The sequence below is a fragment of the Lissotriton helveticus genome, chromosome 5_1 (assembly GCF_964261635.1).
Source record: "Lissotriton helveticus chromosome 5_1, aLisHel1.1, whole genome shotgun sequence".
NCBI classification, from domain to species: domain Eukaryota; kingdom Metazoa; phylum Chordata; class Amphibia; order Caudata; family Salamandridae; genus Lissotriton; species Lissotriton helveticus.
Window position 1 is genome coordinate 71,587,752 of NC_136065.1, and position 22,611 is coordinate 71,610,362.

At 49.7% G+C, this 22,611-nt stretch overlaps 1 protein-coding gene across 1 annotated transcript in view; it reads right to left on the reverse strand.

Annotated features, from left to right (window-relative positions):
* LOC144754142 (uncharacterized) overlaps positions 1-22,611 on the reverse strand; it is a 104,309-nt gene that overhangs the window by 54,748 nt on the left and 26,950 nt on the right. Inside the window, exons 2-7 of the mRNA XM_078641722.1 lie at positions 21,209-21,400; positions 9,385-9,576; positions 8,356-8,547; positions 7,327-7,518; positions 6,298-6,489; positions 5,270-5,461 (exon numbers count right to left, since the gene is read on the reverse strand). Of these exons, the coding sequence (XP_078497848.1) occupies positions 5,270-5,461; positions 6,298-6,489; positions 7,327-7,518; positions 8,356-8,547; positions 9,385-9,576; positions 21,209-21,215 (967 nt within the window). The 5' untranslated portion in view covers positions 21,216-21,400. The remainder of the gene's footprint in view (positions 1-5,269; positions 5,462-6,297; positions 6,490-7,326; positions 7,519-8,355; positions 8,548-9,384; positions 9,577-21,208; positions 21,401-22,611) is intronic.

Here is a 22,611-nt window from a genome sequence, read left to right on the forward strand (position 1 = left end):
CAGGTGCTGGCGTAGCTCAGGAAAACAATTACTAGACAAGTGCTCCCATGCAATTAAATCAAGGAGACCTTGAAAATCATCAACTTTGCTACCCTTCACCCAACCATCCAGTGCTCTGCAGAAAAAAGTTACATTCTCAACATACGTACTCCCAGGACCCCTGAACCTCTGTCTGTACAATTCAGGAGTTAACCCATACCTGGTCATCACAGCTTCCTTCATGTGGGGATAAGAATTATAAACTTCAGAGGGCAAATCTAGCAGTGTGTCCCACCCCTCACTAAGGAACCGCCCCCACAACCCCGCTCCCCAATCTCTCTCAGGGACCCGGTGGGAAGACAAGGCTACCTCATAGGCCTTGAACCACTGCCATATGTCATCATTCTTAAAACGTTATTTTACCACATCCTTTGGCATGTACACCCTTGATTCTACCTGCACTGGCGATGCGCTGCCACCAGAGGGAGTAGTTTCCATTCTTTTAGCTTTCAGCTCCATCTCCCTCAATTTCACTTCATGCTCCATTTGAATTCTTCTTTCTTCTATAGCCATCTTTTTGCTTTCTAGCTCCAATTGCCAATTGATTTTCAGTCTTGCCAACTCCATTTCGTGTGCCCTGGCTTCCTTCCTGTCTGCCAACTCCTCTGGTGACAGGACTCCACTAAACTCATGGATGCTTTCTGCTGTTTCAAGTTCTACAACATTTGCAGGCGCTCTTGACTCACTCCAGGCCCTCAGCGCCTTGATGAAGTGTGGCTTTTTTTTACATCCTGCCTGCGAAACTCTAAACTTGAGACAGAAGCCCTTCAGTTGGGCAACAGTGTAGCTCTCCAGCCTCTCTTCTTCCCAGTCTATTCCTTCAATGTCAGGGATTACAGATACTGCCTTTCCTCCATTGAGTGAACCAGGCATGACTTCTTTAAAAATGGAGCTTTCTCAGCAAAGCAAAAATCAACAAGTATGTGGCTGCATTATTGGTCTGAACTCACTGCGTGGTGTTCAACAATCACTGTACATAAATCATAAATGCAAATTCGGGATCCTTACCGCTGCCTCCAATGTTAGATTTGGGGGTCTCTGGTTGGCACAGGTAAGTACTTGTGACAAGCAGGCACCCTCTCCTCTAGTCAGGGCAAGGGACTTACTCTGTAAAATAACCCCTGCTCAACCTCTAGGTTGCGTGGCGCGAGCAGACAAGGCTAATCTCAGAGCGTTATGGGCTAAGCATTTATGACCACATACAGTAATTAGATGACCCACCACAAATGGACACCAGTCTAGTTTTTATCAAAAATAGGTTTCTTTATATATATCTCAAGAAGACTTAATACAAGACCCAGATAACGTATTAAATCATGCCACATTACTATTCAGCAATCAAAATAAGGATTCTGGTCAAAATGCGTAGTTCTTGGTTTCTGTGTGTGTTGCGCACTCTTGTCCGACTCTCAGCGTTGAACGAATGTCACAAAAAGTATTAATCAAACGTTGCAGACTCCTGGGCCCGTGGCATACACTCTGTAGCACGCGTTGAAATAACAGTACCCTTTGCGAGGCGGAGTCCGGTTCGTAGGCGGCGTCCTGGACGTGCGGGCACCCACAAGATGCTGATGGCTCCTCACGAGGCGGGCCCCGGCTCTGGCGGCATCTCAGTGTGAGGCGGAGAGCAGGGGGGCCTCCAGGAGCAGGGTGGGCGATGCGGATTGCGGGGCACGGTCACGGCATACGAGCCGTACCTTCGGTTCGGGGCTGCTGGGGGAAAGGCGGGTGGCGCGGCACGAGGCAGCCGGTACGAATCGTACAGGCCGGCTCTCTCCGTGCGGAGCGGCCCCGGTGAACCCAAGTGCGATGCGAGATGGCGCGGACGCTTCGTGCGTACGGGCTGTCCTGCGATCAGAGAGGCACTCCGGTCAGCTTCCAGCGGTGGGGGGCAGCGATGCGAGCAGTGCAGCTCGTAAAGGGGCAAAGTAAGGCAGAGTGCGGGCGGCCCAGCGGGACATGCAAGGAACGGCTCGAAGCTTGAGCGGGCTCACACAATGGGAAGACGGCCAGGCACCAGTGTCACGGCAAGGAGGGGGGACGGGGCGCACTGGGGATTGCAGCTTCAGCGATAAAGAAGGCCCAAGTTCAGCAGCAGTCAGCGAAGGCAGGAGGAGTCCAATAATCCTGGGACTCCGTTCAGGGGGCAAGCTCACCCACAATCCCTTGGAGATTAGTTTGAAGCACAAGTTCTGCAATTTCTCTTTAAGTCTTTTCCTCTCCTTCCTCAGCAAGGCACCCACTCCAGGCCAATCCCCCAGGTCAGTGACAGTACTCCTCCTCACAGCTTCTTCCAGGTCCTTCTTGTCGGGCAGAGGTTCTTCGTGGTCAAACAGGATCTGATTTCTTAGGAGCAGGGCCCCTATACTTATACTGCAAATTCAAGGGGCACTCTTCCCACCCATCCTGGTGTAATCCCTCTATTCATCACCTCTCATCCTCAGCCCTGTCACACACAGAAACCAGACAGCAGATACACATCCTAGCAGAGGAGGGCTGAAATGGTTAGGCAAGCAAGCATCAACTTTGTAAAAGTGGTGTTTGCAAACACAGGATATTAAAATAAACTTCGCTAAACGATGTATTTTATTATGCTGAGTTCAGGCATACCAAACTTGACTTTCTACCATGTTTCCTGAGCCTGCTGGGATTATAATGTGTAATAATTCCAGCAGCCCGCACCACATGACTAGCGCTCTTCAATGACACTACTACATGTCAGCATTTACACTCACGTTCCCTGTGACCCATGCTGTGCAGTGGCATTACTGCATGCCTTGGATAATGCAACAGCACCAGCTAGTATAACCCATAAGTGACTGTTACACATAGATGCTCTCCAATCTTATGATGAGGCCACCCACAGAGAGGTTCAGTTCCAAGGGTCTCTGATACAACTCTGAGGTCTGCTCATTGAGCGCGGAGCAAGGCATCTTGCAGAGGTGCACACAGCACACTACTCCTCACCCAAGAGATGCTGGTGTTTGTATCCCACAACTCACAAGATCCTACTCACACTCCTCAAGCACAACTCCATCAATCAGTAAAGGATGTCAGTCTGAGATGCAGCACAAGTAACTTGATTGAGCACCAACCCAAGGCCACTACCTGAGCACCTAACTCCAGGATTCACACAGCAGAGGGTTCCTCTACTACCATCCTCTAGATACAGGGGGGCAGATTTATGAGGCCCTTGCGCCACGTTTACGCCGCTGTTGCATCACGCAAGGCGGCGTAAACGTGGCGCATCCATACGAACGATTTACAACGTGACGCATCTAGGCAGATGCGTCACGTTGTAAAGCCCTGCGCCGCTTGTGGGCGTTCCGGCGCAGGGTGGGCGTTCCGGGGCAGGTGCGCCTCGCAAAAGTGGCTGAGAGGGCACTTTTCAGGCCAATGCTGCGTCAAAAGCCTGCCCCTGCTTGAAGCAGGTGTAGGTCTTGATGCAGCATTGGTCAGATAGGGCACCCCCCCGAGCCTTGCTGGAGCTGCGTCGCGCTTGCGACGCAACTCAAGCAATGCGCAGCCTTTACGGCACAGATGCGTCACGCATCTGTGCCGTTTTTGCCCCATGGTGCGCCGCATTGTAAATGCGGCGCACTATGGGTGGCGGAGCTGTGGCGCACTGTGGCTCACATTAACTGGCGCATCCCTGGGGATGCGCTAGGTAACGTAAATCTGCCCCAGGTGTTCCACCGCACGAGTGCCTCACACTGACCCTCCACCATGCAGCGCGTTACGACTGGAGTTAAAAGAACTCAAGACTCCTCGTCGTTTGTCAAAGTGCAAAATGTATTTATTTATTTATTTATTTATTTATTTATTTATTTATTTATTTATAGTGTTTTGTATAGCGCAAACAAGACCCGTGGGTATCAGAGCGCTTAACAGAACAGAATTGCATATAGACATTATAGTAGCAGTACTAACCACAGAAGAATAATGAGGTAGAAGGCAGTATACTGCCTGGATGAAATTAGATATATATATTCATAAAGACTGTGCAATTAGCGTTATATGGCGAGCACGGCTTGACTTGTGTCGTGCTAACAAACCATGATCATTGAGGTAGGGTTATAAGGCGTTCCAGTGCATATCAAAGGATAAAATGTATAAATAAATCAAGTGAGGTAGAAGTTATATAGAATGACTAAGAGCTATAGTTATAAATTCACACTTATATGGATAAATAAATCAAGTGAGGAAGAAGTTATATAGTCTGACCGTGAGATATAGTTAAAAGTTCACACTTATATGAGGTAGCAGTAATGTGTTAAGTCTCGGCTTGAGCCCGGCATCAGTTCATTCAAAATGCTTCACTCTTCAAAGTGTCACATCCATCAGATGCTCATGGACAGCAGCAAGTATCCACTTGAAACAAGAGTTCAGGTGAATACAGAGTGCAGCACTCAGGTCTGCACCATGAGTTAACAAAATATAAATAACACTTTCTGGTCGTCATAGGCGTGTGTACCTCAACAAGGATCACCCCTCAAGTTAGTCTGAAGGAAAGTGTCCTCTACAGGATTCAACACTACCCAAAAATCCCCCTCTGAATACATCAGTAAATGTAATTACTGTTACCCCCCTCATTCAATTACCCAGAGGACTACTTCAGAAGTCAACAAATTGGTGGTAGGTTAATCTCAAGAGTACATGTAACTCAATGTCACATTGCATACAACGTAAGTTATAAATCCAGTATTTGTGAAGTGCAAATAATTACCCGAAAGTGTAAAGGTGCTGGGGGCCATCGCAAAGATTATGCGAGCTATTGCCCAAAGTCACATGGTGCTGGGCTAACCTGCTGCCGGCACCGGGGCATGGTGCTGGGCTAACCTGCTGCCGGCACCAGGGATCGAACCGTGAGCTCCTGTGTTCCAGAGTCAGGCGTACCTGGTCGCTGTGCCACACCTCATCCCGTTATACAACTCAATTCAACAAACGCTTCGGGTTGGGAGTCCTTGCGCTCCACACTTACTGAGCATCCCTCCTTTTGATATGTGCCTGGATCACCCTGAGAGTAGCTTCACTGCGCACATCAGCAGCCAGCAGGGGGTCCCGAGCAGGAGTCAATCACTAGCACTTGCTGCTGTTTAACCCTTTAAGCTGACACAGGTTAGAGTCCATGGCAATGAGCTATCAAACCTGGCTGTTCTTCTAACACCACTAGGTCACCTTGCTACGCTCGCATGGATTTCTCTGGTCGTTGATGACATCACTAGCTCACCTGTCATGAAAGTCCCACTGTCGTTATCATTATCACCATCTGTGCCTTGGACGTCAGTTCCATTGTTAGTAACATCTCCGAAATCATCTGACGCTATGATTACAATCACTTCCTCCACATCATTATCATCTGAGCCATTGTTGGGAGCACCGTCCGATGACACCTTAGTGTCTGCTCCGGCATCTGGGGCATCTGGGATCGCGGGAGAGAAAGAAGGTAGTTGTGGAATCAATATACAGGTTGATTCTGTTCATTGCAACACACTTTATCGTACTGTTAATTTCTCACGTCAATGCCGTCTCTACGCTCAACCCTCAAAAGTCTGGGGTCTTGATTACAAATTGGGTAGTTAATTCCACTCCAGGCGTAACTCCCTGTTTACACTTGGGATGTAATCACGAGTTTGGTTTTATTTAGTGCATCTGATAACAAGATGCGTTACATTTCGGCAGGTCAAACGTGCGGAAACTTAACAGGGGAAAGCATACAGTATTTACCGTATCATTCAGATTTTGGTGCTTAAAACATCACAATAACCATGTTATTCCCCATAAACTCATATTAGGTTCTATTTATCACACCCAATAAATAACGTACCCGTGGTATCTTTATTTACCAGGGGTGATACATAATGGCTCAACTTGTAATCAGACCCTAAGTATTCAGGCTGGCAGTAGTCATGGGACAGCGTCGTCAGTGAGTTCTGTACCACTGACAACAGGATATGGGAGTGCACCGCTGACCTCTCAGGCAAGGTTCGCCCCTGGCATTCTGGGAGATGCAGTCTATTGTAGCTCGCTCTGACATTTTCGAGTTTTTCGCCGAGGTTGGCGCAGATAGTGTTGATCTCTAGACACAGGTTTCTGGTTTATTAACCGTCATCAGTAGAGAATACAGTCTTGTATTTTGGGGTTCGCTGAGTAGGCTGCCAAACATTATATCAGGTCTAGTACCTCTCACTGGCACGCAGGGTCACCTTTCTACACTCGCATGGATTTCTCTGGTCGTTGATGACATCACTAGCTCACCTTTCATGAAAGTCCCACTGCTGTTATCATTATCACCATCTGTGCCTTGGACGACAGTTCCATTGTTATTAACATCTCCGAAATCATCTGACGCTATGATGACAATCACTTCCTCCACATCATTATCATCTGAGCCATTGTTGGGAGCACCGTCCGATGACACCTTAGTGTCTGCTCCGGCATCTGGGGCATCTGGGATCGCAGGAGAGAAAGAAGGTAGTAATGGAATCAATATACAGGTTGATTCTGTTCATTGCAACACACTTTATCGTACTGTTAATTTCTCACGTCAATGCCGTCTCTACGCTCAACCCTCAAAAGTCTGGGGTCTTGATTACAAATTGGGTAGTTAATTCCACTCCAGGCGTAACTCCCTGTTTACACTTGGGATGTAATCACGAGTTTGGTTTTATTTAGTGCATCTGATAACAAGATGCGTTACATTTCGGCAGGTCAAACGTGCGGAAACTTAACAGGGGAAATCATACAGTATTTACTGTATCATTCAGATTTTGGTGCTTAAAACATCACAATAACCATGTTATTCCCCATAAACTCATATTAGGTTCTATTTATCACACCCAATAAATAACGTACCCCGTGGTATCTTTATTTACCAGGGGTGATACATAATGGCTCAACTTGTAATCAGACCCTAAGTATTCAGGCTGGCAGTAGTCATGGGACAGTATCGTCAGTGAGTTCTGTACCACTGACAACAGGATATGGGAGTGCACCGCTGACCTCTCAGGCAAGGTTCGCCCCTGGCATTCTGGGAGATGCAGTCTATTGTAGCTCGCTCTGACATTTTCGAGTTTTTCGCCGAGGTTGGCGCAGATAGTGTTGATCTCTAGACACATGTTTCTGGTTTATTAACCGTCATCAGTAGAGAATACAGTCTTGTATTTTGGGGTTCGCTGAGTAGGCTGCCAAACATTATATCAGGTCTAGTACCTCTCACTGGCACGCAGGGTCCCCTTTCTACACTCGCATGGATTTCTCTGGTCGTTGATGACATCACTAGCTCACCTTTCATGAAAGTCCCACTGCTGTTATCATTATCACCATCTGTGCCTTGGACGACAGTTCCATTGTTATTAACATCTCCGAAATCATCTGACGCTATGATGACAATCACTTCCTCCACATCATTATCATCTGAGCCATTGTTGGGAGCACCGTCCGATGACACCTTAGTGTCTGCTCCGGCATCTGGGGCATCTGGGATCGCATGAGAGAAAGAAGGTAGTAATGGAATCAATATACAGGTTGATTCTGTTCATTGCAACACACTTTATCGTACTGTTCATTTCTCACGTCAATGCCGTCTTTACGCTCAACCCTCAAAAGTCTGGGGTCTTGATTACAAATTGGGTAGTTAATTCCACCCCATGCGTAACTCCCTGTTTACACTTGGGATGGAATCACCAGTTTGGTTTTATTTAATGCATCTGATAACAAGATGCGTTAAATTTCAGCAGGTCAAACGTGCGGAAATTTAACAGGGCAAAACATACAGTATTTAGCGTATCATTCAGATTTTGGTGCTTAAAACATCACAATAACCATGCTATTCCCCATAAACTCATATTAGGTTCTATTTATCACACCCAATAAATAACATACCCCGTGGTATCTTTATTTACCAGGGTTGATACATAATGGCTCAACTTGTAATCAGACCCTAAGTATTCAGGCTGGCAGTAGTCATGGGACAGTATCGTCAGTGAGTTCTGTACCACTGACAACAGAATGTGGGAGCGCACCGCTGACCTCTCAGGTAAGGTTTGCCCCTGGCATTCTGGGAGATGCAGTCTATTGTAGCTCGCACTGACATTTTAGAGTTTTTCGCCAAAGTTGGCGCAGATAGTGCTGATCTCTAGACACATGTTTCTGGTTTATTAACCGTCATCAGTAGAGAATACAGTCTTGTATTTTGGGGTTCGCTGAGTAGGCTGCCAAACATTATATCAGGTCCGGTACCTCTCACTGGCACGGAGGGTCACCTTTCTACACTCGCATGGATTTCTCTGGTCGTTGATGACATCACTAGCTCACCTTTCATGAAAGTCCCACTGCTGTTATCATTATCACCATCTGTGCCTTGGACGACAGTTCCATTGTTATTAACATCTCCGAAATCATCTGACGCTATGATGACAATCACTTCCTCCACATCATTATCATCTGAGCCATTGTTGGGAGCACCGTCCGATGACACCTTAGTGTCTGCTCCGGCATCTGGGGCATCTGGGATCGCAGGAGAGAAAGAAGGTAGTAATGGAATCAATATACAGGTTGATTCTGTTCATTGCAACACACTTTATCGTACTGTTCATTTCTCACGTCAATGCTGTCTTTACGCTCAACCCTCAAAAGTCTGGGGTCTTGATTACAAATTGGGTAGTTAATTCCACCCCATGCGTAACTCCCTGTTTACACTTGGGATAGAATCACCAGTTTAGTTTTATTTAATGCATCTGATAACAAGATGCGTTACATTTCGGCAGGTCAAACGTGCGGAAATTTAACAGGGGAAAGCATACAGTATTTAGCATATCATTCAGATTTTGGTCCTTAAAACATCACAATAACCATGCTATTCCCCATAAACTCATATTAGGTTCTATTTATCACACCCTAGAAATAACATACCCCGTGGTATCTTTATTTACCAGGGTTGATACATAATGGCTCAACTTGTAATCAGACCCTAAGTATTCAGGCTGGCAGTAGTCATGGGACAGTATCGTCAGTGAGTTCTGTACCACTGACAACAGAATGTGGGAGCACACTGCTGACCTCTCAGGCAAGGTTCGCCCCTGGCATTCTGGGAGATGCAGTCTATTGTAGCTCGCTCTGACATTTTCGAGTTTTTCGCCAAGGTTGGCGAAGATAGTGCTGATCTCTAGACACATGTTTCTGGTGTATTAACCGTCATCAGTAGAGAATACAGTCTTGTATTTTGGGGTTCACTGAGTAGGCTGCCAAACATTATATCAGGTCCGGTACCTCTCACTAGCACGCAGGGTCACCTTTCTACGCTCGCATGGATTTCTCTGGTCATTGATGACATCACTAGCTCACCTTTCATGAAAGTCCCACTGTCGTAATCATTATCACCATCTGTGCCTTGGACGTCAGTTCCATTGTTATTACCATCTCCGAAATCATCTGACGCTATGATGACAATCACTTCCTCCACATCATTATCATCTGAGCCATTGTTGGGAGCACCGTCCGATGACACCTTAGTGTCTGCTCCGGCATCTGGGGCATCTGGGATCGCATGAGAGAAAGAAGGTAGTTGTGGAATCAATATACAGGTTGATTCTTGTCATTGCAACACTCTTTATCGTACTGTTCATTTCTCACGTCAATGCCGTCTCTACGCTCAACCCTCAAAAGTCTGGGGTTTTGATTACAAATTGGGTAGTTAATTCCACCCCATGCGTAACTTCCCTGTTTACACTTGGGATGGAATCACCAGTTTGGTTTTATTTAGTGTATCTGGGGTCTTGATTACAAATTGGGCAGTTGTTGGACTTTGCCCTTCTGGCAGGTTTAGCCCAAAACATTTTGCTTTCCATGGTGACTTGGTGCTAGTTATTTTTTGGCTTCTGCGCACTTTCACTGTGTCCCATTGTAAAGTGCGCGCGCACTCTGAGTGCATGTGGTGAGATTAGCCTGCCATCTCATAGGAATGCATAGGGAAAGTATGTGTCCCTGGTAGTTCCTGATGCGTGGGGTGTGCAGACTCGAGTTTGGTATGTGCGGACTCGTGTGATTAAATGCTGCGCGATGATGTGTGCGGCGTGAATGTATCTAGTGTGGAAGTGCCACTTCTAGAAGTTGGCATGTCTGTGTAATTTAAGTGAAATGGCTGTCTGGCTTGTGATTGGCTGGAGCTGGCTGGTGAGCCTGGCTCCATGAGTCAGGATGGGTCTTCCCCGGTGGTGAATGGGAGATCTGCATGAGTGATGTGAGGGACGGGTGTACCTGGGACCTGAATAGGGCTGGGCTTTCCCCCACACAATGCTGGCTCCACCCCCTGTGGTGCGACTGATGACCCTACCCATCCTGTGAATAGGCAGAGGGGCTGAGCAAATCAAAGTGCTCAGGAACCAGTTGTATCTGGTTCGCCCCTTGCCTGCACCCATGTAGACAAAGGATTTCTGTATATAAAAAGGGGCTGTGTCCCCTTGCAAAATGTTCTCTTCCTGGATCCTTTCTTGAGGGGGCTGCTGCTGCTGGGCCCCAGGAAGACCGCCACTTGGGACTTCCCTGTTTACACTTGGGATGGAATCACCAGTTTGGTTTTATTTAGTGCATCTGGGGTCTTGATTACAAATTGGGCAGTTGTTGGACTTGGCCCTTCTGGCAGGTTTACCCCAAAACATTTTGCTTTCCATGGTGACTTGGTGCTAGTTATTTTTTGGCTTCTGCGCACTTTCACTGTGTCCCAGTGTAAAGTGCGTGCGCACTCTGAGTGCATGTGGTGAGATTAGCCTGCCATCTCATAGGAATGCATAGGGAAAGTATGTGTCCCTGGTAGTTCCTGATGCGTGAAGTGTGCAGACTTGAGTTTGGTATGTGCGGACTCGTGTGATTAAATGCTGCGCGATGATGTGTGCGGCGTGATTGTGTTTAGTGTGGAAGTGCCACTTCTAGAAGTTGGCATGTCTGTGTAATTTAGGTGAAATGGCTGTCTGGCTTGTGATTGGCTGGAGCTGGCTGGTGAGCCTGGCTCCATGAGTCAGGATGGGTCTTCCCCGGTGGTGAATGGGAGATCTGCATGAGTGATGTGAGGGACGGGTGTACCTGGGACCTGAATAGGGCTGGGCTTTCCCCCACACAATGCTGGCTCCACCCCCTGTGGTGCGACTGATGACCCTACCCATCCTGTGAATAGGCAGAGGGGCTGAGCAAATCAAAGTGCTCAGAAACCAGTTGTATCTGGTTCGCCCCTTGCCTGCACCTATGTAGACAAAGGATTTCTGTATATAAAAAGGGGCTGTGTCCCCTTGCAAAATGTTCTCTTCCTGGAACCTTTCTTGAGGGGGCTGCTGCTGCTGGGCCCCAGGAAGACCGCCACTTGGGACTGCTTCCCTGCTCGAGGGCCCTGTGAGCTGGCCCCTGGGCCCAGCCTTGTCCCCCCTGCCTGCCTAAAGACTTCAGGACTTTTTGATTTGCCTGCCTGCCTGTCTGCCAGCGCCTGGGAAGCGCTGGCCTCCATTTGCTAAGGAGCGCTTGTGCTTCGCTAGTGAGGCGATCCCTATCTCGAGGGATTCCCCGGTGTGGGGATCCCCCCTTTGGCCTATTTCAGAGCAGGTGCCCACCCTGCATTTGGCCCGCATCTTTATTGTAAATCTAAGCAGATGCCCACCCTGCAGGTCTGCCGTTTTTTAATAGTTAAATTTCCGAGGGTGCCACCCCTCGCTTTGCCACGTATTTGTACCCCGTTTTGAAATCACCGCCAGCGGCCCGGGAGCTGAGAAGGCCATTTCCCCGCGGTCGCTGTCATCAGGGGAACGCCGTGCTGTGATTTGCCGCAGCGTTGGGCGTCCCCAAGCAACCCAGGAGCGCGACCAGGAAGGCAGGCGAGGTGGTGTGCTGGGAGGTGGGGCCTCCAAGACGGCCCTGTCCCATGTACATAATCCCCTGTAAATTCTGCCCGTGCATATGGCACATTGTAAAGTGTGTGTTTATTATCTAATGTGTTTGGTATAATACAAAGGCTATTCTGATATATAACCTTGTGTGGAGTTTCCTTTGTGGTGGGCCTTGGGTGTTGTTGCTGGGTGCGCGTTCAAATACTTAACCTACATTGCCTCCGGGAGAAGCCTTACTGCTCGTGTCACGTTACCTAGAGGGTGAGCAGGGGTTATCTTTGGCGTATAACTCCCTTGCCCTGACTAGAGTGGTGGTTTCTGCCTGGCTTTGCACAAGCCTTAGCCAACCGGAAATCCCATTTCTAACATTGGTGGCAGCGGAAAGGATCCGGATTTGTGTTTGCGTTGTACCGCAGTAGCAACTGGCTGCACCACAAAACTCTACATTTTAGATAATCACATTTTGGGGATTGTTGTTTCTAAATTGTTACATGTCATTTCTGTGGAAATGTGTTTCTTGTGCACTGCGAGTTATGTGTCACTAGCTCTGGGTGGTTTTCTATTCCCTAAGTGCAGTGTGAATTTTCTGGATTCACCAGAGGGTGGGATACAGTGGTAGCAGCGTAATTGTGTCCAGTACATTTGTTCTCCGCCCTGCTCCCAGAGTTCGGTACCTGTGTCACGTGTGGTCAGGTTGAGAAGGCAGGGGCGGTAGAAACTGCCTTACCAGTCCGAGGGGGGTGTGTGTGGATGAATGGTGTGTTGCACTTGACAAATGAGTGCGAGTTCTCTGGGATAGGGAGCTTGCTGAATACCTCGTGAATTGTGTACTCTTACTTAAGCTCAGACAGTTAAGTCCCCTATGTTGCACGTGTCTGTGAGCATCCTGCCAAGATGATATCTTCTTTTAACTTATGTGGTCTGTTTAGGTACAGTATGCATGAGTTGGTACAGTTTTGTGAGGAGAGAGACATCACAGTGAATGAGTCAGACACCCAGTCCAAGCCTAGGGATAACCTAATCCAATGGCAGAAGGATGACTGGGAATGTGAGTGCAGTGAGAATGAGAGGGTCCGGGCCTCAAGCCAGGAGAGTGGTGGGTCGGAGGGGAGCCCTGAAGAGTCTGAAGAGGAGGAAGAGGATGACAGTGCATGGGCACCAGCAGATAGCAAAGACCCAATAGATAGGGAGTCCCTTGATGGGTCCAGTGTAGGGGGCAGCGCCCAATCCCTTTCCCTGTCCCTGTCCCCAGAGCAGTGGGTAGATAGGAGGGAAGAAAGGGAGCACCAGCTGGCTTTGGAGAAGCTCAGGTTAGAGCATGCCAAGGAGATGGTGCAGCTGGGTGTTAAGAAGCAACACCTAGAGACTGAGATGGTCTTAGCGCAGGAGAGGATAGAGGAGGCAGAGAGGGCCTTCACAAGAGAGAAAGTAGCTCTGGAGGGTAGACTGTCCCCTGCGTGCAGTTTTAATTTTCTGTACTCCCCAGGGAGGGTTGAGTCCAGTGGTGGCAGCTATATAGAGCCCAGTGCAAGAAGTCCCATTCCTAGTTCCCAGAGCATGGTACCTGTTTCCCAAGACGAGGAGTCTAGGTTAAAATTCAGGGGCAGTAGGACACTGTCTCACCAGTCTTGGGAGGAATTTGTGAAGGAATGTGATGATGCACTGGTCAATTGGGTAAAGCTTGACCTGGAACATGATTTTGGTGAACTGCTCAATATGATTCTCAAAGAGCAAATGCTCAGTCGTTGTTGGCCGGAGTTGCGCCAGCACCTGTTGAGGTGTGAAGCCATGGATCCTTGGGAGCTCGCAGGTGAAGCTGACCGCTGGGAAAGGGCCAGAGGTTCTGCAGAGTCATTGGTGAGTGATTCCGAAAGTAGTGGTTCAGGTATCTTCCAGCCCAGCGTGGTGCAAGAGGCTCAGTGTAGCCCAGCTAGGTCCCAGTATAGTGAGAGGGGTGTAGAGGCTTACGGCCTGTCTCAGTGGAGCAGGAGTAAGTGGGTGACTGAGAGTCCCCAGAGGCCCAAAGCCCTATCTCAGAACCTGGGTGGTTTCTTTAGGGAACACCAGGTTGGGGACCTAGGCTGTCCTGTTAGTCCATTTGAGGAAGATCACCTAGTGTCTAGGGAACCTGGAGCATCTGTAAATAGAGTTCCAGGGGTTCCAGTGTCCGGCAGTGCTGCTCCAGTTGGGAGGGCACAGGAGTCCGAAGTGAGGAGTGATTGGGGGATGAGTTCCCTAGTAGAAGAACCAGTGGACCAGGGACTAGCCAGTTGGGCTAGATTCCCTTGGGGGAACCCAGGTGACACCACTTCTGTTCTCGGGGGTCTTCGCACACTGTCAGATGGACAGGGGACGGGAGATCTGCACCACTCAGACAGTCACACAACACAAAGGTTATATGTTAGCCTCAGGGGGATGGTGTGTAAGTCCCCAGAAGTCCTGGAGTGCCAGGCAATTATTCCACCAATGGTTTTAGACTAGAGGTTGGGAGGCCAGGTTCAGGATCCGCCTGACCTGAAGGGTAGGACATCTGTAACCAGCGTCCTGACCGGTTCATCTTCCATGGGTATCACTCCAGTTGGGAAGGTGCAGAACTCTGGAAGGGGGTGCAGAGGGTGGGAGAGCCCGCCTCTGACCCCGGTGCAATCTGAGGGGTTAAACCCTAGGTTGGGTGAATGGTGTTCGAAGGGTACCCCTCGCAGGAGGAGGAGGAACCCTAAAAGGAGAGGTAGAGGAAGGAGAGCCTTCCCTGTGACTCCTGGTCCGCCTGAGGGTGTAGACCATAGGCTGGAGAACCAGTGGCAGTCTAGCCCTGTCCTACAGACAGGAAGAGTGGAGAATGGCTACTATGTACCAGGGGTTACTACCCCCCACTCTGTGAATAGGCAAGGACCAGTGGCACCTAGGTGGCCCAGGGCCTGATCCTGGCCGCGGACAGCTTGGGAGTACTAGTGGGATAGCCCAGTTGTTCCAGACAGTGTTTTTAGAAGGAACACCATGGGTTCACCATGGTGTAGAACAGGAGGGTGTCCCTGCAGTTGCGGGCCTGTGTCCGTGTTCTATCGCCCCAAGCAGGGAAGCCCATCACGGTGGTGATTGGTCTACCCTGCGTTTTGGCTGGAAGGGGGTTGCGTTGGACTTGGCCCTTCTGGCAGGTTCACCCCAAAACTTTTTGCTTTCCATGGTGACTTGGTACTAGTTATTTTTTGGCTTCTGCGCACTTTCACTGTGTCCCAGTGTAAAGTGCGTGCGCACTCTGAGTGCATGTGGTTAGATTGGCCTGCCCTCCCATAGGAATGCATGGGGAATGTATGTGTCCCTGGTAGTTCCTGATGCGTGGTGTGCAGACTCGAGATTGGTATGTGCGGACGCGTGTGATTAAATGATGCGTGATGATGTGTGCGACGTGAATGTGTCTAGTGTGGAAGTGCCACTTCTAGAAGTTGGCATGTCTTTGTAATTTACGTGAAATGGCTGTCTGGCTTGTGATTGGCTGGAGCTGGCTGGTGAGCCTGGCTCCATGAGTCAGGATGGGTCTGCCCCGGGGGTGAATATGAGATCTGCATGAGTGATGTGAGGGACGGGTGCACCTGGGACCTGAATAGGGTTGGGCTTTCCCCCACACAATGCTAGGTCCGCCCCCTGTGGTGCGACTGATGACCCTACCCATCCTGTGAATAGGCAGAGGGACTGAGCAAAACATAGTGCTCAGGAACCAGTTGTATCTGGTTCGCCCCTTGCCTGCACACATGCAGACAAAGGGTTTCTGTATATAAAAAGGGGCTGTGTCCCCTTGCAAAATGTTCTCTTTCTGGATCCTTTCTTGAGGGGGGCTGCTGCTGCTGCTGGGCACCAGGAGGACCGCCACTGGGGACTGCCTCCCTGCTCGAGGGCCCTGTGAGCTGGCCCCTGGGCCCAGCCTTGTCCCCCCTGCCTGCCTAAAGACTTCAGGAATTTTTGATTCGCCTGCCTGCCAGCGCCTGGGAAGCGCTGGCCTCCATTTGCTAGAGAGCGCTTCTGCTTCGCTAGTGAGGCGATCCCTATCTCGAGGGATTCCCCGGCGTGGGGATCCCCCCTTTGGCCTATTTCAGAGCAGGTGCCCACCCTGCATTCGGCCTGTATCTTTATTGTAAATCTAAGCAGGTGGTCACCCTGCAGGTCTGCAGCTTTTAATAGTTACATTTCCGAGGGTGCCCACCCCTGGCTTTGCCACGTATTTGTGCCCCGTGTTGAAATCACCGCCAACAGCGCGGGAGCTGAGAGGGCTATTTCCCCACGGTCGCTGTCATCAGGGGAACACCGCGCTGTGATTGGCCACAGCGTTGGGCGTCCCCTAGCAACCCAGGAGTGTGACCAGGAAGGCAGGCGAGGTGGTGTGCTGGGAGGCGGGGCTTCCAAGACGGAAGACGGAAGAGGGAAGACCCGCGAGTAAAGCCTCAACGTGAGGAAAGGACGGGAGCCCACACCGCCTCCGTGAGTTCTAGTCAAGTCCCGAGTCCCGGATGAAGGCCTCCAACGTCAGAAAGCCCCACCTGCAGACCAAAGCAGCAGCCCGAGCACCCGGGCCCAGGAGATGACCCCACCGGAGGAGCCGCCTGGTAAGTCCAGACGGGCTGGGGGACTCCCTGGGTGCCGCGCGGCTGCGGGACCAGCGACACTCTGCTCCTATTCTGAGCGGGCCGCTCTGACATTAAGAGGCACAGTTTGTTTTAGGGCGCCCGAGTCCTCAGAGCGGGACACCATCAGAGGAGGCATTTTGTTATTTAGAGCCCTGAGGCTCCTGGGGGCATTAAGGCATTTTGTGTTCAAGCCTGAGAGGCTCTGGGGGCATTCTTTCTTAAGAGCCCACGAGAGGCTCAGGGGCATTCTGTGATTTCGAGTCCCCCAGAGAGGGACCCCAACGACGGGGACAGTGTAATTAGAGCCCACGAGAGGCTCAGGGCACAGTTGTTAATTCTGAGTCCCCAGAGTGGGACTCCCAATGACCAGGGGCATTTCTGAGGGTAGAGCGGCCCCGGTTGACAGCAGGCTGCTCCCCCAGTGCAGAGGAGACCTACAACTGCCCAGCACTTAGTGGGCAGCTGCTTCGTTTAGGCCCCCAGGAACCTTGGCGCAAATCTTCTTTGGCTGCCTGCGCAGCCTGCCCTAACATTTTGGACACAGGGCGTTTCAGCCCCTGGGAGGCCAGTTGGCCTGGGGACAGTTTTGCATGTTATGCCCTTGCGTGGGGTACATTATTGGCCCTATATGATTCTTGCGCAATTTGTGAGTACCTGCCTAATGTGATTTCTGCATCATGTATAATGCTTTTTGCCCTACACCTCTGAAGGTGTTTTTATGTATCATGTGCCAAGCTTCTTGCCTATACCTCTGAATGTGTTTTTCTGTTTAGGAGGTTGTTTTTCCTGGTATAGTTACACTAGTAAGTTCATGGTTCCCTGCGTGATATTTTCCTAAGGTGGTTAGGGTTGCATAGGTGGTACTTACCTTTTACCAGTGGTTACTGGTTGTGTGCTACATTTGCTATTTGGTGCCACAATTGTTCTATGTGCTAAGCGTTATTTCTACAAAGTGCTAATTCTACCAAGTGCTAGTTCTAAAAGTGCTTATTCCTGACAGTGGCCCACGTGGCCCTGTCCCATGTACATAATCCCCTGTAAATTCTGCCCGTGCCTATGGCACATTGTAAAGTGTGTGTTTATTATCTAATGTGTTTGGTATAATACAAAGGCTATTTTTATATATAACTGTTGGACTTGGCCCTTTCTGCAGGGTCATCCCTGAACTTTTGCCTTCCTCCAATATTCTCGCTGACCTGTTTTTGTTGGTTTACTGACTCTGGGCACTTTACCCCTGCTGACCAGTGCTAAAGTGCATATGCTCTCCCTGTGAAAAGTGTACATTGATTGGTTTCCATGATTGGCTTATTTGTTTTACTATCAGTCCCTAGTAAAGTGCACCAGGAGTGCCAGGGCTTGTAAATACCAATACTGCTAGCGGGCCTGCAGCGCTGGTTGCGCCACCCACAGAAGCAGCCTTTTAAAATGTGTCTAGGGTCTGCCTTTGCAGAACCTGCGTGCAGTCTGGTACTGTCATGCTGGCTGGGCAAGTGCACACACTTGCTAGCCTCTAAACCTACCCTTTACTTCATATTAGTCACCCCTAAGGTAGGCCCCACGGCAGGGTGCATTGTAAGCATAAGGTAGGACAAGCCCTGATGTGTGTGGCATGTCCTAATAGTGAATTACAGCCATTTTTGTTTTTCATTATTGTAAGGGAACATGGTAGAAGGTCAAGTTTAGTATGCCTGAACTCAGAATAAAGAAATACTTCTTTTAGAAAAGTTTATTTTAATATCCTGTGTTTGCAAATGCTACTTTTAGAAAGTTAGCCTTTGCTTGCCTAACCATTTCAGCCCGCCTCTGCCAGGATGTGTATCTGCTATCTGGGTTTTGTGAGTGACAGGGCTGGGGATGACAAGTGGTGAATAGAGGGATTACACCAGAGTGGGTGATGAGAGTGCCCCTGGACTCTGAATAGGGCTGTGCTCTGCCACCACAATGCTGGCTCCACCTCCTGGGGAGCGACTGATGACTCTGCCCTGCACCTAGCCCAGAAAGAGGCAGGACTGTCAACAGAGTGCTCCTGACTGAACTTGTCATCACAATGCCGGCTCCACCTGCTGCGGAGCGTCTGCTGTCCTTGCCCCACACACTGAAAGAAGAAGCCAGGGGCTGCACAACAAAGTGCTCCAGAGCTGAATAGAACTATGCAAAGGCCCCCCTGGCATGAGAAGACAAAAGAAACTGGGTATAAGAAGAGGAGCTCTGCTCCTAACAAACTAGATCCTACTTGTGAACCAAGACGACCCCTCTGCCTGAGGAGAAGGACCAAGGAAGCTAAAGGAGAAAGACTGTCCCTATCCTGGGGGACTGGCCTGCAGTGGGAGCCTTGCTGCCAATGGAGAGGAAGGAATTCTGAAAGACTTTGCTTTTATTTTCTACAAAACTTGTGCTTCACAGCTCATCTCCAAGGGCCTGGAAGAGAGCTGGCCCCCTGATCTGAGTCCCAGGAACATTGGACTCTGCCCGCCTACTAAAGCTGTGAAGAAATTGCTGAGTTCTTCCCCTGCCGCTGGAGCCGCCACAAGTGTGTCCTGTGTCCCTGGACTGCTGCGAAGCCGTCCTGTGCCTGCCCGCCCCGTGTGACCCGCTCTGCTTTTGAGCCGTCCTCACAACGTGTCGCTGGGCTGCCCACACCCGCTTCGCCCTCCTCTTAAGGACGCCCGCACTGCCTGCCGCATCCCCACTGGGGGGAGAAACCGTGAAAGCCAGCGCATCCGTCCCGGAGACGCTCCGTACACTGAAGTGTACCATCTCCCGAACATCACGCATCACGGAGAAGAGGCCTTTTCCCCACTTTTGAACGGCACCCCCGGATTGTTTATGTCATACGCCAGTGGTGTACTCAATCGCACCAGCCTTTGTTGCACCCTTCGAGACGTACCGCCTTGCCCGATTGGCCGAACGCTTCGCACCAGCCCGGCAGCCCCCGCCGTACGCGTCGTACGCAAGAATCATACAGCAAGCGCACCTTGCCGTGTCCCCGAGGACGCGCCGCACCAGGAGAGCTGCACTGTACGTTGAGTACAGGCCACCCCGTGCCGCTGTCGCCTCTGGGGGAACCTACTTGCCACACGACGACGTCTGCCACGAGCTGGACCGGCACTGCAATCCCGCGTCCCGAGTACGCCTCGCAACCCGCATGGTCAGCGCATCATCAGGTACTGTGTACGCGTCGGACTGGAAAGTACGGTTGTCATCCATATAAAGGCCAGAACTGTACGGTTACCCCCTCGGGTCGCTCTAGAAGCCACGAACGGCATATTTGGGGGACTTTAAAGTATTACTGAGAGAACTACTTCTAAGAAAGGTATAACCTCTTGAAGAAAGACTCATTTTGCATTTTTGAAGCGTTCTTCATGATTTAAAGACACTTACAAAAAGAAAGCCTATATCCTTAATCTAAAGAAAGTATTGTATGCATCCCAAAATGACTGTTATTTATGGTCTTGTGATAATCCTGCAAAGCTCCTATTTTTACATAAAGTACACATATTTTTTATACAAAATACAGCCTGGTGTCCATTTGTGGGGGGTCATTGTTTTTATTGTGTATGATCATAAATGCTTAACTAACTTAGCGCTCTGAAGATTAGCCTTGACTGCTCGCGCCACGCAACCTAGAGGGTGAGCAGGGGTTATTCTTAAGGGGTAGTTCCCTTGCCCTGACTAGAGGAGAGGGTCCCTGTTTGCCACAAGTGCATACCTGTGCCAACCAGAGACCCCCAATTCTAACAATAACCTTGTGTGGCTTTTCCTTTGTGGTGGGCCTTGGGTGTTGTTGCTGGGTGCGCGCGTAAATACTTAACCTACATTGCCTCCGGGATAAGCCTTACTGCTCGTGTCACGTTACCTAGAGGGTGAGCAGGGGTTATCTCTGGCGTGTAACTCCCTTGCCCTGACTAGAGTGGTGGTTTCTGCCTGGCTTTGGCGCAAGCCTTAGCCAACCTGATATCCAATTTCTAACAGCAGTTAATTCCGCCCCGTGCGTAAATCCCTGTTTACACTTGGGATGGAATCACCAGTTTGGTTTTATTAAGTGCATCTGATTACAAGATGCATTAAATTTTGGCAGATCAAACGTGCCGAAATTTAACAGGGGAAAGCATACAGTATTTACCATATCATGCAGATTTTGGGGCTTAAAACATGACAATAACCATGTTATTCCCCATAAATTCATATTAGGTTCTATTTACACACCCAATAAATAACGTACCCCGTGGTATCAATATTTACCAGAGGTGATACATAATGGCTCAACTTGTAATCAGACCCTAACTATTCAGGCTGTAATCAGACCCTAAGTATTCAGGCTGGCAGTAGTCATGGGACAGTATCGTCAGTGAGTTCTGTACCACTGACAACAGGATGTGGGAGCACACTGCTGACCTCTCAGGCCAGGTTCGCCCCTGGCATTCTGGGAGATGCAGTCTATTGTAGCTCGCTCTGATATTTTCTAGTATTTCGCCAAGGTTGGCGCAGATAGTGCTGATCTCTAGACACATGTTTCTGGTTTATTAACCTTCATCAGTAGAGAATACAGTCTTGTATTTTGGGGTTCGCTGAGTAGGCTGCCAAACATTAAATCAGGTCCGGTACCTCTCACTGGCATGCAGGGTCACCTTTCTACGCTTGCATTGGATTCTCTGGACGTTGATGACATCACTAGCTCACCTTTCATGAAAGTCCCACTGTCGTTATCATTATCACCATCTGAGCCTTGGACGTCAGTTCCATTGTTATTACCATCTCCGAAATCATCTGATGCTATGATGACAATCACTTCCTCCCCATCATTATCATCTGAGCCATTGTTGGGAGCACCGTCCGATGACACCTTAGTGTCTGCTCCGGCATCTGTGGCATCTGGGATCGCGGGAGAGAAAGAAGGTAGTTGTGGATTCAATATACAGGTTAATTCTGTTAAATGCAGCACACTTTATCGTACAGGTTCATTTCTCATGTCAATGCCGTCTCTACGCTCAACCCTCAAAAGTCTAGGGTCTTGATTACAAATTGGGCAGTTAATTCCGCCCGTGCGTAAATCCCTGTTTACACTTGGGATGGAATCACCAGTTGGTATTATTTAATGCATCTGATAACAAGATGCATTACATTTCGGCAGGTCAAGCGTGCAGAAATTTAACAGGGGAAAGCATACAGTATTTACCGTATCATGCAGATTTTGGTGCTTAAAACATCACAATAACCATGTTATTCCCCATAAACTCATAATAGGTACCATTTATCGCACCCAATAAATAACGTACCCTGTGTTATCGTTATTTACCAGGGGTGATACATAATGAGTCAACTTGTAATCAGGCCCTAAGTATTCAGGTAGGCAGTTGTCATGGGACAGTATTGTCGGTAGGTTCTGTACCACTGATTCTTCTGTTCCTGTGGGCCCATTACCTCTGGTGCTCCGGTTCCGGTGCGTCCATTACCTCTGGTGCTCAGCTTCCGATGGGCCCATTACCTCAGGTGCTCCAGTTCTGGTTGGCCCATTTCCTCTGGTGATACGGTTCTGGTGGGTCCATTACCTTTGGTGCTCAGGTTCCGGTGGGCACATTACCTCTGGTGCTCCAGTTCCTGTGGACACATTACCTCTGGTGCTCCAGTTCTGGTGGGCCTAAGACCTCTGGTGCTCCGGTGGGCCCATTACCTCTGGTGCTCCGGTTCCGGTGGGCACATTACCTCTGGTGTTCCAGTTCCGGTGGGAACATCACCTCTGGTGTTCCAGTTCCGGTGGGCACATTACCTCTGATGCTCCTGTTCCGGTGGGTCCATTACCTCTGGTGCTCTAGTACCGGGGGCCCATTACCTCTGGTGCTCTAGTTCCGGAGGGCCCATTACCGCTCGTGTTCCTGGTCTGGTGGGCCCATTACTTCTGGTGCTCCGGTTCCGGTGGGCCCATTACCTCTGGTGCTCCAATTCTGGTTGGCCCATTACCTCTGGTGCTCCGGTTCCGGCGGGCCCATTACCTCTGGTGCTCCAGTTCAGGTGGGCCCATTACCTCTGGTGCTCCAGTTCCGGAGGGCCTATTACCTCTGCTGCTCCCGTTCCGGTGGGCGCAT